This window comes from Polyodon spathula, chromosome 38, assembly GCF_017654505.1.
Source record: "Polyodon spathula isolate WHYD16114869_AA chromosome 38, ASM1765450v1, whole genome shotgun sequence".
Taxonomy (NCBI): domain Eukaryota; kingdom Metazoa; phylum Chordata; class Actinopteri; order Acipenseriformes; family Polyodontidae; genus Polyodon; species Polyodon spathula.
Window position 1 is genome coordinate 3,339,146 of NC_054571.1, and position 13,060 is coordinate 3,352,205.

The 13,060-nt window shown below is 40.0% G+C and overlaps 1 protein-coding gene across 3 annotated transcripts; it reads left to right on the plus strand.

Moving 5' to 3' along the window:
• Positions 1 to 293: 293 nt before the first annotated feature.
• On the plus strand, positions 294 to 10,816 carry LOC121304459 (CD209 antigen-like protein C). 3 transcript variants are annotated; one of them, XM_041235613.1, is made up of 10 exons: positions 299 to 475; positions 1,111 to 1,254; positions 2,677 to 2,778; positions 3,665 to 3,727; positions 4,924 to 4,986; positions 5,848 to 5,901; positions 6,000 to 6,050; positions 6,900 to 7,051; positions 7,616 to 7,719; positions 8,722 to 10,816. In XM_041235613.1, exons 1-10 carry the CDS (start codon positions 385 to 387, stop codon positions 8,846 to 8,848), a joined length of 951 nt encoding a protein of 316 aa, XP_041091547.1. In that variant the 5' UTR covers positions 299 to 384; the 3' UTR covers positions 8,849 to 10,816. The 3 variants fall into 3 exon arrangements, with proteins under 3 accessions (XP_041091550.1, XP_041091549.1, XP_041091547.1); XM_041235616.1 differs by lacking the exon at positions 1,111 to 1,254 and having other exon boundaries at positions 294 to 475; XM_041235615.1 differs by lacking the exon at positions 3,665 to 3,727 and having other exon boundaries at positions 297 to 475.
• The last annotated feature ends 2,244 nt before the right edge of the window (positions 10,817 to 13,060 follow it).

Sequence of the window (13,060 nt, forward strand, 5' to 3'; positions counted from 1 at the left end):
CCCCTAGTTTCCACTACATATATTTCTTATGAAACCTATAAACACATTGCAATGCTATTGTAAACTGGACTAAGAAATAAATGCTATTGTGCTATAAATGTTATTGTGAAATCGACTAAGAAATAAATCCTGGGAACTTGAACCACAGCATACTCTGCACTTCCTTTATTTTCAGCGTCCTTGTGTAATCTTTTTCGGTAGGATTTTGACTTGGGAAGTTCGCTTAGTTTTAGGAAATTAAAATTGCTAAGTCATTTTATTTCTACATTTCCTGTTGCTACATGAAGAACTGAATCTAGTGACAGCAATAAATGAAAGTGACGTGAGAAACATCGGTCAGACCGTCACGGTTCCGAGTGTCCGGATCACTGCAGGGCTGGCAGCATGGCAGACAGTAACGACTTTGAACATTTTGACTCACATCAACAAACTGCACAAAGAAAATATCAGGACAGGAAAAGAAACTCAGGATCAGGTACATTTCAGTTTCAAGACTGACCTGCCGCCCTGCTTGGGCTTGTGTTTGAAGGGAAAGCATTTCTGTTAGGGTAGAGCAGTAAATGTTTTCTACGCTATGTGAAGCCAAGGTTGATGGAATAAATGATTTCAGTAGCATTTAAAATGACACGTATTTACTAAGGAACTTGCTACACCTTTAATTAAACTACCATAGGGTGTGTGTGCAGAAATGAACTTGTCTATTGCCACCTTCTTATTTTGTTTAATTCTATGCAGGTCCACTTGTGCAATTTTGCTAGTTTTTCTTATTTTTTAACGCAAGTGTCGTCTTCAAACAACGTGATAAATATAAAAAGATGGTATTGTTTACAAATTGTTCTCACATAATAAAATATATAGAAATACTAAAATAAACTTAAGTTCAAAGATAAATGTTAGAGAGGAATAGGACCGAAGGATGAATACCACTGCAAAAAAAACCTGCAGTTTCTTATATGTAAGATTAGATTGGAGCAAAATGGATTCCAAAACCAATGCATAGCTGTCAGATAGACTTTGTATGTGAGGTACCATATGAAACCAATGTGGTGTTTGCACGTTTAAAGCACAATCTTAAAACCCTGGTCAATATGGTCTTGCTTCAAATTCTAGCAGTGGCATTTTGCACAATGTGTTGTCAGCCACCTGCGAACGACGATGACGAGGATGAGGAAGTTAACTATATACACATGGAAGAATCGACTGAATCTGAGGAACAGATTCGCAAAGGGAAGCTTAAACCCAGGAAGACTAAAGGTAAGCTCTTCATTCCCGGCACGGTTTCTCAACGATAGCTGCTCACTGCAGTCTACCTAGCTTCCCACAGTGTCCCATGTTATTGCATGTGTTCACAGATTAGGGTGTTTGAAGATGTTTTTCACATACCAAAAAAAAAACTGGCAATAGGCAATTTCATTTCTGTAAATATACTCTATGGTAGTTTTTCCACAAATGGTGCTGGCCATATGACTTCAAGAAGGATTAACAATAGCTTTTGAATAAATAAAAACGAACACATTGCTGTTCACCATGCTGTGTTATTTCTCCATTCTGTCGAAACATAAGAATACCTGACTTTAAACATTCTGTTATTCCTCGGATTGAAAACACTTACAGCAGTCCCTCACTAAACCGAACATGTCGGGAGAAAGACAGGTTGTCTGGAATATCGAGGTTTCCGCACACAAATTTATAATGCCCGTTTTATTTAAAATGTATAAGTCATTGCGCTGAAGTAACATCCATGTATTCTCTGTAGATATTGCATTATGTAAAATAGAAATCTGTGCAGTAGACCTAAACAGTAGTGTAGCGATGGGGTGCATACATGGAAATGGACTGTGTTATGGACTGGGTAAGGAGGTGGGACTTTTCTGTTTCCAATAGTGTGTAATCTGTTATGCACTGCGGCGTGTGAATCTGTCTCATGGCTGATGCCGGTTTCTCTCTCTCTCCCTTGTCCTTGTGAGGTTGTGGGTGCATCATGTACAAAGAGGTGCGGGGTGTATGCATGGCCAATGGGGTACTGCACTAGGAATGAGCCAATGAGTGAAGATTGGGCAGAGTTGTGCTTCCTAAAAGGGGAGTGAGTTGTGAGTAAGGAGTCTAAAAGAGCAATCCATGAGAAAGAGCATACATAGCCAGCCGCTACAGTGTACAGTACAGCAGTCAAATCAAACGAATACCTGCTGCACTTTGCTTTAGCCTAAAGCAGGGCTTCCCAACCCTGTTATCAGTTATTGAATCTTGGATTTGTGAAAACAAACAGCGTCCATATCGAGTGGATATTTCTCATAATCACAAATATTACTGTTTTTATGAGATGGTTAAAATGACCCCTGGGGGTGTGTAGCGGTAATCTCTATCCCCTATGAAGCTGTGATTTTGTGCAGAGATTTTTCATTCTTGGAAATTTGAGTTGCATACCCCTGATGGTGACTTCTAAAACCATCTCACTTCAGAAATTCAGTTTAAAAATAAGCAAGGACGTGAAAAAATGTATTCGTTGCATGCAATATGCTCCACTGACAACAACCGTTTCATATAGGTTTTTAAAGTACTTCAATCTGACAGCAATATTTCAGCACACACAATGGAAACTTCCCCTTTAACGTGCGTCCAGGGCACAGCTAGTGTTACAATATCAAGGCCACTTACGTTTGTATTTTGTTTTTCCAGGTCGCAATGTCTGTGGCAGCAAATCCATTGTTGTTCTCTACACTCTGTTGATGGCTAGCTCGATGGTGTGGATGATCTTACTCTCCGAGGCATTTGCAAAACGTAAGTCTTAAGTAGAACAAGAACAGATTTGCAACAGGAGAAATAAATGCCAAGTACAATGATACACAATTGGGATTGCCCACCTCCCCGTTATGTTTTTGAATCAGTTAGTTTTATCATTGCAACACTGCAACCCACATAAAGATTAAAAGCAGTAGGGGTCGCTGAAGCACAATGAAGTGAATCACCGCAAGCCAATTTCCTCTCTAACTCTATGAGTGCACAGGGGCAAGTGAAGCTCTCCTTGTGGCTCCCCAGCCAAGACAGACAGCTCAGCAGGAACAGGATTCAAACCAGGGCTGCATGGCTCAGGCTGCACTCCAAGCGGTCATGCATTTACAGGGTCCCTCGGTTAGCTATCCTATTGATAAATATAAACATGTACAGTAGGTCTATACAGTATCAAGTACAGTAGTCAAATCACATGAGTACCTAGTGCACTTTCTTTAGTCTGTGGGTTTACCACTAACACAAAATGAACCATGCTGTACATTACTGTACAATGCAAACATAATAAAAGATTATTTTAAATTGAGACAAATTCATTTTAACGCATTTTTTTTATTACCGCAGCCTACTTAGCACACAGTTAACACAAAATAGATCAAGGTGCCGCATTGACACGTTATGATACAGCACCTTACATAGACTGCACAGAAAGAAATCATTTTTAAACTTGCATAGAAAATGTTAGCGTACACATGACTGCAAGTGAAACACACAGCCTACCTGCTGCTTTTTAATAAGAGAGAACATTTGGCAAACCCTTTGAACACTGAGGAACATGATCCAATGGCTGTGTTTCCAAGGCGGCGTGCACCAGACTCTGTATACAGGGAGCCTCTATGTGGGGACAGTTTCCTCGGAAGTGCTTTTTCTTTTTCAGATTCGGAAATCTCTGCTGAAATCGAGAACCTCAGAAACTCAAGGACAATTTGGAAAGGAAATGGTACGGGTTTCTCTCTCAAACTAAAAGCTCAGTCAACTTGTGAATCAAGGAGATACTTCTATACTTGGTTTGGTTTCTGTTCCACTAGTGGGAAGTACATGCTGGTGAATTAGCCTCTTCATTCATACTTATAATGATGTATGAAAAGGGCTTCATACTGTATGGATTTGCTATTATCTGATGGGACGGTATGTCATGATCTTGAGATCAGGGAAAGAAGAATGCAAAGCACTTTTTTGTTGGTCCCTGTGATGAGTCAAAGGGTTTTCGGTCTGTGATTCAGCCTCCCGACAGTAGATGGCATCAAACCAACTCGGGACTTCCCTTACCAAGATCTCGTGACCATGGCAAAAGTCATCTTTTGAGGGGCGGCACCTTGGTGAGGGGCGGAAGTACGAGTATGTAAATTCCAGCCACTGGAGTCAAGTGAAGGAGAAGGACACTTGTCGGTTGGGGATTGGTGTTCCACTGACTACAGAGGCGGGACATTACATACTAAAGGGAACGTACTACTGTGTTCGGGGTTGGTCCGAAAGTAAAATAGGAGGAGTAACGGGTGGAGGGAGAGACTGGTTTGGTGCAGCGGGAATTTTAAAACACTAACATTTCTTTTGTCTTTTTTTTGTTTATGTATGGGTCGCCACGAAGACAAATTAAAGACGAGTCATCACAGTTTGTTTTGGATCTCACCCCTGCACTCCTTCCCTCACACCATTTTGTTTTCTTTTGTTATTTAATCCTTTTTGTTGTGTATAGAAAATAAAAATAAATTATTTTATTTCTGTACACATAAATTACTGTCTGGACATTCCATTTAATACACTCTCGCCTCACAGTCCCAGATAGATCAGTTTACAGAACTGTTTCAGATAGCTCTGCGTAAGGAGATGCAAGCTAAGGTTGATTAGCTCCTCCTTTTGGGTTAAAATGACGTGAATAAAAACAATGTTTAGAGCTGATTTTATGCCAAGTTATCTTAATTAATGTGTGTGTGTGTGTGTGTGTGTGTGTGTGTGTGTGTGTGTATATATATATATATATATATAGTTTTGGTACGATTTCTAAACTTACTCAAATACCTTACTACCTGCTGTCTGCTGAAGCAATGGCAGTGCTCCATGCCAGCGTGCTTCAGATACTGCCTTATCCTTTATCAGATTCTGCATGTCTTTATCAGAATTGAATGTGTTTTTCAGATTCTGCAATATCTGCCGAACTACAGGAGCTGTGGAACACACTGATCAGCCTGAAAGCAAACGGTACTCAGCCCCTTCACTCAGAGGGGCTCAGTGGCACTAGAACACGTTAGAGTTATCACTCCCTGAATGATATATTTAGTTTATCCACTAGGCCTCTTATTAGTTGAATGGCTTGATGTGTTGAAATGTATGAAAAAAGATGGGAAAGAGAGGGCTTGATTGAAGTTTGTGATATACATGTCTCAGTGATTCTTTGATATGAATATCTGTGAGCCTCGTTATGCATCCTCTCTCTATACTGTGTACTGTATATCTCTATTGATACACTGACATCACAGTTCCACCACACGGAAGGGAAAGCCTGTTATAGACTATAGTGGCTGAGGGGATAGACTCTAGATAGAGTGGAATCTATTTCAGTCAGGAAACTCATGTGATAGATTATTTATTAAAACATAGACGAGACAACACGACTACATTATACATATTTTACACTGCATTCTTTGGCCTTTGACGTCACCTTTCGAGGTATTCCTGCCCATAAATGAGTTTGCAGGATAGCCGCCCTCCCAGTCAGACGAAGTCAAAAAGCAGACAAACTCTGTTAAGGATTGAGGTAAGATATTCATACAGACACATACCTGCCTGTGTATGTGTCTTATCTATCAGCTGTCTGGTCTGGGAACATCACCACTGCTCGGCTATCCTGCCACACTCCAATATAATTTTCTATTATGTTGCAATCGCTGCAATATGTAAATAAACAGCTGCTTTTTTTCACAAAATAACTTGCTGTAGATTTATTTTTCTTTACATACCTGCTGTTAGAAGCTATGCATCTGGCCGACTCAACTTCTTCCCAGATTAATGTTCAAAATTAGTTTACAGGCAAAGAATCGCTGTTTATTTTAATTTTTTCAGGCACCGAAGAAATACGAAACCTGAGAATGGAGCAAACTCTCCTGAAGGAAAAAGGTACAATTAACTTACAAATAACAAAATAAGTTCTTTGGTGAGAGCAGTTTAGAGACTTTATTCTAATAACTCCAGTTTGCACGTGTGTGTCTTTTCAGATTCTAAGATCATGGCAAATGTTACAAACTTGGAAAATTATGTTTCTAAAGGTAAGTGATACAGAGACAGGAGCACCAACACATATATATGGATAAAATATGGATGGAGAGGAGGGCTATAGTAGAAAATTATTCATGTGAGGGAAGACTATTGTTACTGACAGGGGGCTATAATGCCCGAAGCCCCAGGCTGTGGGCATTGTACTCTGGAGGTAATAACAGTCTTCTCGAGGGGCATTTAATTTTGCACTGTGAGCTGAGTCTGCAGTACATATTTAATATATGAATCAGTCAAGAAAATAAGAGAGGCAAGGTTGGATAGTAAACACGACTTTATACATGTTGTTTAAATATAGCTGATCCAGCATAAGTAAATACAAAAATAACAGAAATAAATAACAGAAAAAGTTTTTGAAGTTCATACCGTATAGTTAGCAAAGTTTTTCCAAAGTTCTCTGTCTAGGTTTGCTGGCTGCTGCATAATCCAGTTTATATCCCACCTGTAATATTTGTTCATCAAGTTCCATTTGTTTGAATTTTAGAAAGTCAGGAAACAGTGACAGTGATGTTTTAATCAAACACTTTAGTGTTTGGAGCATCTTTCTCTTGTAGTGTGTTTTGTAATTCATTTTCTGTCAATTCACACAATCTCTGTTCAGCCATTTTCTCTTGTGAAAGTGTAGGGGAGAAAGGTGAAAGGGGGCGGGACTGACAGTGATGTGAACCAATCACATGCCAGAGTGAGACTATTGACAGGTGGTGTAAGGACGTTAGGGCAGTAGTTCAATCATTTTTCCACCTATGATGAGGTTTTAACCAATCACAGGCAAGGATTTTCCAAGCACTGACCAGAACTCAGGAGAAAGAAGCTTAACACATTCCTGCTCCTTTTCGTTTCAGTGTGTGTCATCAAGACCTGCCCTTCTGAATGGACCTTGTTTAGTGGTAAATGTTACTACTTTTCCAAGGAGAGCAGAGACTGGAAGAAAGCAAGAGAATTCTGTCAATCCCAAGACTCGGACCTTGCAGTGATCAACAGTGATGAAGAGCTGGTAAGAGACACCCCCTTATCCCCGTCATCACTAATTATAATGAATAAAACATCAGCCAGTGTCTAAACAAGCATGGAATCCATTCGAATCTTGACCCATTCATAATGAAAATAACTATCTGGATATAGTTTCCTAATCCCAAGTTTATGTCAAGGGCAAATAAAGTGCTCACCAGGTGCCTGGCCAGCAGGGTTCACTGTAGCTCAGCAGGGCGTCCTGCCCATTTAGCTTCCCTAACCCGTGGGCGTGCCAGAGTCAATGCTCTCTGTGGACTCCTCAGTGAAGACCAGAGCCTTCCAGGAACCTGGAAGTATCATGTTGATATGCAGTGCCTTTTAAACCTGTTTTACTATGAAAAAAAAAATTACTTTTAAACAGCACGTGTAAAATAAACAGCTTGTGTGAAAATAAATTAGACCTGACGAGCCTGACAGGCGCTGAATGAATGGACCACAAAGGGTTAATGTTTTCAAAAGAGTTCCAATTGAGCTATTTTTAATGTATGCTTCATTATTAAAAATAATTGTGTTATTCACCAACTTCTTTCCTCAATTGTGTTTTCAGAACTATTTAAAGGGCAACGTTAGAGTGGATCACTTGGTTGGAATGAGTGATTTGGAGACAGAAGGGGTCTGGAAGTGGTTGGATGGGAGTTTAGTGGATGGGAGGTAAGTGCTTGAGAAACGGTGTCCTAACATTACAAGACAAAGATGGTATAAGGGATAAAGTACATGCCACATATTAAGGCTGTGATTCTATCAAGGAGTTTTGGTGACACAAGAAACACACAAGAGTGAAGCTTTACACATTTTCACAAAGAAAGCTGTAAGCAAAGGAATTTCTCGAGCTGCAGTGTGACTGATTCAGAAGTGCTCAAAGAACAGTCTGCAATACAAAAACAAACACAAAAAATATCAAGATTACTAAATGCATTTGTTTAGTGTTTTACAAATCAGAAACCTGTGCATGTATTCACAATCTAGGTAAATAGAGCCTTTTAGTGGTGGGCTCAGGCTTTATGACTGGTACTGTATTTATCCAAACAAAAGCAAAACATTCAAAATGTTTGCCATTTATAACCCAAACTCACAGAAGCTTCACTCGTTGACTTTTCCTATGAGTGATGTGTTATCCTTCACGTGACCAGAATTGCAGCATTGAAGAATCAGCAAAGAACGATCTATACATTCTTCATTCGCTTCATATACATTTATTCGCTTCATTTAAACAATCTAATTCACCGTTACCATAATGTGCATGTAAATTAAATTAAAGTAATCCATTAGATGTATGAATTACTAAATTACGAATAATAAAATCACTTGGTAAGTCAAAAGAGATATAAAAAAGTGTAACTGAAGTCTCTGCAAAGTACTTGATTGTTGCATTGTCTTCACTAACTTAATATGAGCATGTTTCATACAGGGAAGCATGTGAGAGCTCAACAATGCTGCCAGTACATAATAGGTTAAATGTACTGGAATGGTTTTGTTACTCTGTAGACTGTACTCTGCAAGATGATCGTGCACCTGGGCCTAGATTGACTACAGTGTACACAGATTTGTCACTCTGTAGTATCAGATAATTAAGATGTGTGTTGCAGTCTAAGGGCTTCATCGTTTAAACAGGGAACCTTGCAGCCCGTAAAGGACTTTTTTTCTACTGTTTAGAATGTGGAATCCTGGGGAACCAAACAATCTAGGAAAAGAAGACTGTGGTGAGATTAGCGACGGCAAGCTGAATGACATACCTTGCAACATAAAACAACAATGGATCTGTGAAAAAACACTTTCATAAAAACATATTCAAAACACTTGAGCATAAAATAGCTTAACTACAAATCGGACGAAGCTCTAACCAACATCTTGTAATCTTATATATTTTTTTAAACTGCTTTTATAAAAACCGGAATTAAGAAATGGAGCATCAGGTATTACAGCTATGATCTAAAATTGGAAAATGGTTCAGTACCATCAGCCAGTCAGCTTGCAGCTCTAGCAGGGTTCTAATAGATAGCAGATGCCCACTGGAATGTTGCAGCACCAACTGTGAATCAAACTTGAAATCAATCTGCGTAATATATATATATACATTTAAAACTGTAGATTTGTCAACGAGACAGTAGTAGATTGCTAAAAGCATTCTACTGAAAGTCAATTACATTTTGATATGAAAGTAAAAAGAAGTGGTTGACAGTCGATGACATTTTGAAGGAATATCAACTAAATCAGAAAATTGGCTACCTAAGCTCAAACATTGGGTTATTTCAGTGCTTCCCAATTCATCTTTGTTTTCACCTATAATAAAAGTGAACACTTTCCAGGATAGGGATTCAGGGGTCTGGAGTCCTGGGTAGGTGGCCTAAAGCAAGGATAGGAAATTGATGGAATATACTGGTGCTGGGGTTTGTTTGTGCTGTGGATTATAGGAATACTCCCTCTTTGGGGCTAGGCTGAGACCACTGCTGACCAAGCTCAATTCCCTTGTGAGCTGGATTAGGGGGTACACTTTAGATTTCCAGCACCTCTCTGTATGAATGTGTGTCACGATGTCTACTGTGGAGCAAATCCTAGGCATGGAGATACTTGATACAGTGTTTCACATACTTGATTCAGTGTTTCACATACTTGATACAGTGTTTCATATACTTGATTCAGTGTTTTATATACTTGATACAGTGTTTCACATACTTGCCACCTACACTGTTTGGCCATTTTATTAGGACCTTACCACTTGACATCGCCCTGACAATGGCTACAGACTTGACAGAAACTTCGGACATCTTCTACGGCCAGCACGATCCAGTTGAGCATGAATGACACATTCTCCATCATGATCCTCTGCCCAGCTCTACCAATTGTGTGAAATATTAATGACGGAATGGATTAACATCCCACTAGACACCTTCCAGCACCTTGTGGAGTCTATGCCATGTCGTTTCAAGTGGGTATAGGTCCTAATACAGTGGCCAGGCAGTGTACATGCTTACTGTTATGTGTTTCTGCATTTAGAAGAAGTTTCATTTTGTAAAGTATTGAACCAAACCTTACAATTCAGCTTCAATTTCAGGTTCACGCAAAGTGTTTCCAAACACTGTTGTATAATCACACAGGTGTAAATGTAATGGAAGAACACAGTCTTTAATTTTTCTCCAATCCACAAAAAAAGACACAAATACATTTCAATCTTTCATTTTTAGTTTTTACTATAAACTGTTTTAGAAACTATAGTTACACTTTACGGGAAACTATAGTTTATAAAATTAACTGGGTTTCGGATTGAGTTAGTATTTGGGTTTTAGAGCTAGTTAGGTTAGTTAGACAATTTTGGGTTTAATGTTGATTGTTGGAGCAGGAAAGGCAGATGGTAAGGAGAAAGCTTTGAAGTGCACCGCTCTGCAATTTGAAGGGGTCCCTGTGTTTTCTCAGAGATAACATTTTGGGGCAAAAACCTTCTTTTACTTAATTTTATGACGTTATGACTTTGTGAGTAAAACATCAAAGAAGCAATGGTGTTGCATTCACTGCAGGCAATAAGAGGAAGCTGGACCCACCTGGTCAGTGACCTGATTGGTTGATAAACATATGCATCGGTATGTAATTGTCTTTTCTGATAGGTTAAGAAATACAGGGTAATGTCATAAGGGAAGCCTTTATTAATTCAAACATTGTATTATCTTGTTGATTCTATTATAACTTGTGCGTAAGGAAAATAGAGTATCCAGCTGCTCTACTGTGTCTAATAAAATATATTTGTTGAAATCTACAATGGAGTTCGGAATCACAATCATTTTATACTCCCGGATGAAAAAAGAACATTAGGAAACGTTTTAATTTCTTGTTGAAGCCTACATAAACAGACAACAAAAAATGACACACAATCTCTTTTGATCATCTATATAAATTCTTCCTTCTAATTGTGATTGGATGTTAAACACACACGTCCACGAGTTTATCTGACCCCTGCAACCCTTCCTATTGCTTCTGATTAACTCTTAGCTGCCTGCGCTGGATATATCCAGCTGTGCTCCTGCTGCAATCACTCAGATGCAGATTTTTCAAATACAGCTTCTTGTTGGAAAGTGTAAACTCTGTTTCCAGAACCTAGAAGGAAATCAGACAATTTATAGAGATCACTGTCAGACCATGGTGCAGAATAGGAACTTGTCAGAATCCATTTGGTATGGCGAGTTCAGAATTGCAGCAGCTAATGATATAACTGGTTCACACATAACTTCCAATTGCTTTCAAGAGAAAATGTCAACTTTGCTTGAGTTTCTTGGATAAGGATAGCTGAAGATAACCAAGATTGAGTTACGAGGGATCTCCCTGGAGAACAGAATTACAAAGTAGGACTCTACTAAATGGTTAAATAAACATGAACCTGTCCTCTGTGGCCAGGCAGTGTACATGCTTACTGTTATGTGTTATGTACATGCGTGGTTGTGTGGTTGCTTGTGTTGAGTGGTTGTTTCAGTGTCTTGAGTGGTTGTGCTCGAGTAGTTGTTTCAGTGTCTCGAGTGGTTGTTTCAGTGTCTCGAGTGGGTGTTTCAGTGTCTCGAGTGGTTGTTTCAGTGTCTCGAGTGGTTGTTTCAGTGTCTCGAGTGGTTGTTTCAGTGTCTCAAGTGGATGTTTCAGTCTCGAGTGGTTGTTTCAGTGTCTCAAGTGGTTGTTTCAGTGTCTCGAGTGGTTGTTTCAGTGTCTCGAGTGGTTGTTTCAGTGTCTCGAGTGGTTGTTTCAGTGTCTCGAGTGGTTGTTTCAGTGTCTCGAGTGGTTGTTTCAGTGTCTCGAGTGTCTCGAGTTGTTTCAGTGTCTCGAGTGGAGTGGTGTTGTGTCTCAGTGGTTGTTTCAGTGTCTCGAGTGGTTGTTTCAGTGTCTCGAGTGGTGTTTCAGTGTCTCAGTGGTCTCTCGAGTGGTTGTTTCAGTGTCTCGAGTGGTTGTTTCTCAAGTGGTGTGTCTCGAGTGGTTGTTTCAGTGTCTCGAGTGGTTGTTTCAGTGTCTCGAGTGGTTGTTTCAGTGTCTCGAGTGGTTGTTTCAGTGTCTCGAGTGGTTGTTTCAGTTGTCTCGAGTAGTTGTTTCAGTGTCTCGAGTGGTTGTTTCTGTCTCGAGTGGTTTGTGTGTCTCAGTGTCTCGAGTGGTTGTTCAGTGTCTCGAGTGGTTGTGCTCGAGTGGTTGTTTCAGTGTCTCGAGTGGTTGTGTCTCGAGTGGTTGTTTCAGTGTCTCGAGTGGTTGTTTCAGTGTCTCGAGTGGTTGTGTCTCGAGTGTTTTCAGTGTCTCGAGTGGTTGTTTCAGTGTCTCGAGTGGTTGTGCTCGAGTGGTTGTTTCAGTGTCTCGAGTGGTTGTTTCAGTGTCTCGAGTGGTTGTTTCAGTGTCTCGAGTGGTTGTTTCAGTGTCTCGAGTGGTTGTTTCAGTGTCTCGAGTGGTTGTTTCAGTGTCTCGAGTGGTTGTTTCAGTGTCTCGAGTGGTTGTGCTCGAGTGGTTGTTTCAGTGTCTCGAGTGGTTGTTTCAGTGTCTGGTTGTTTCAGTGTCTCGAGTGGTTGTTTCAGTGGTTGTTTCTCGAGTGGTTGTGTCAGTGTCTCGAGTGGTTGTTTCAGTGTCTCGAGTGGTTGTGTCTCGAGTGGTTGTTCTCGAGTGGTTGTTTCAGTGTCTCGAGTGGTTGTTCTCGAGTGGTTGTTTCAGTGTCTCGAGTGGTTGTTTCAGTGTCTCGAGTGGTTGTTTCAGTGTCTGGAGTGGTTGTGTCTCGAGTGGTTGTTTCAGTGTCTCGAGTGGTTGTGCTCGAGTGGTTGTTTCAGTGTCTCGAGTGGTTGTTTCAGTGTCTCGAGTGGTTGTGCTCGAGTGGTTGTTTCAGTGTCTCGAGTGGTTGTGCTCGAGTGGTTGTTTCAGTGTTTAGAAAGGTTTCTCACTCTTACATTGTCTTTTGTAAATATGAACACATTTAGGAAGAAAACACTATTTTATTCATGCCAATAAAGTAAAATAACTTGGATAGGGGATTTGACATTGTAACTAT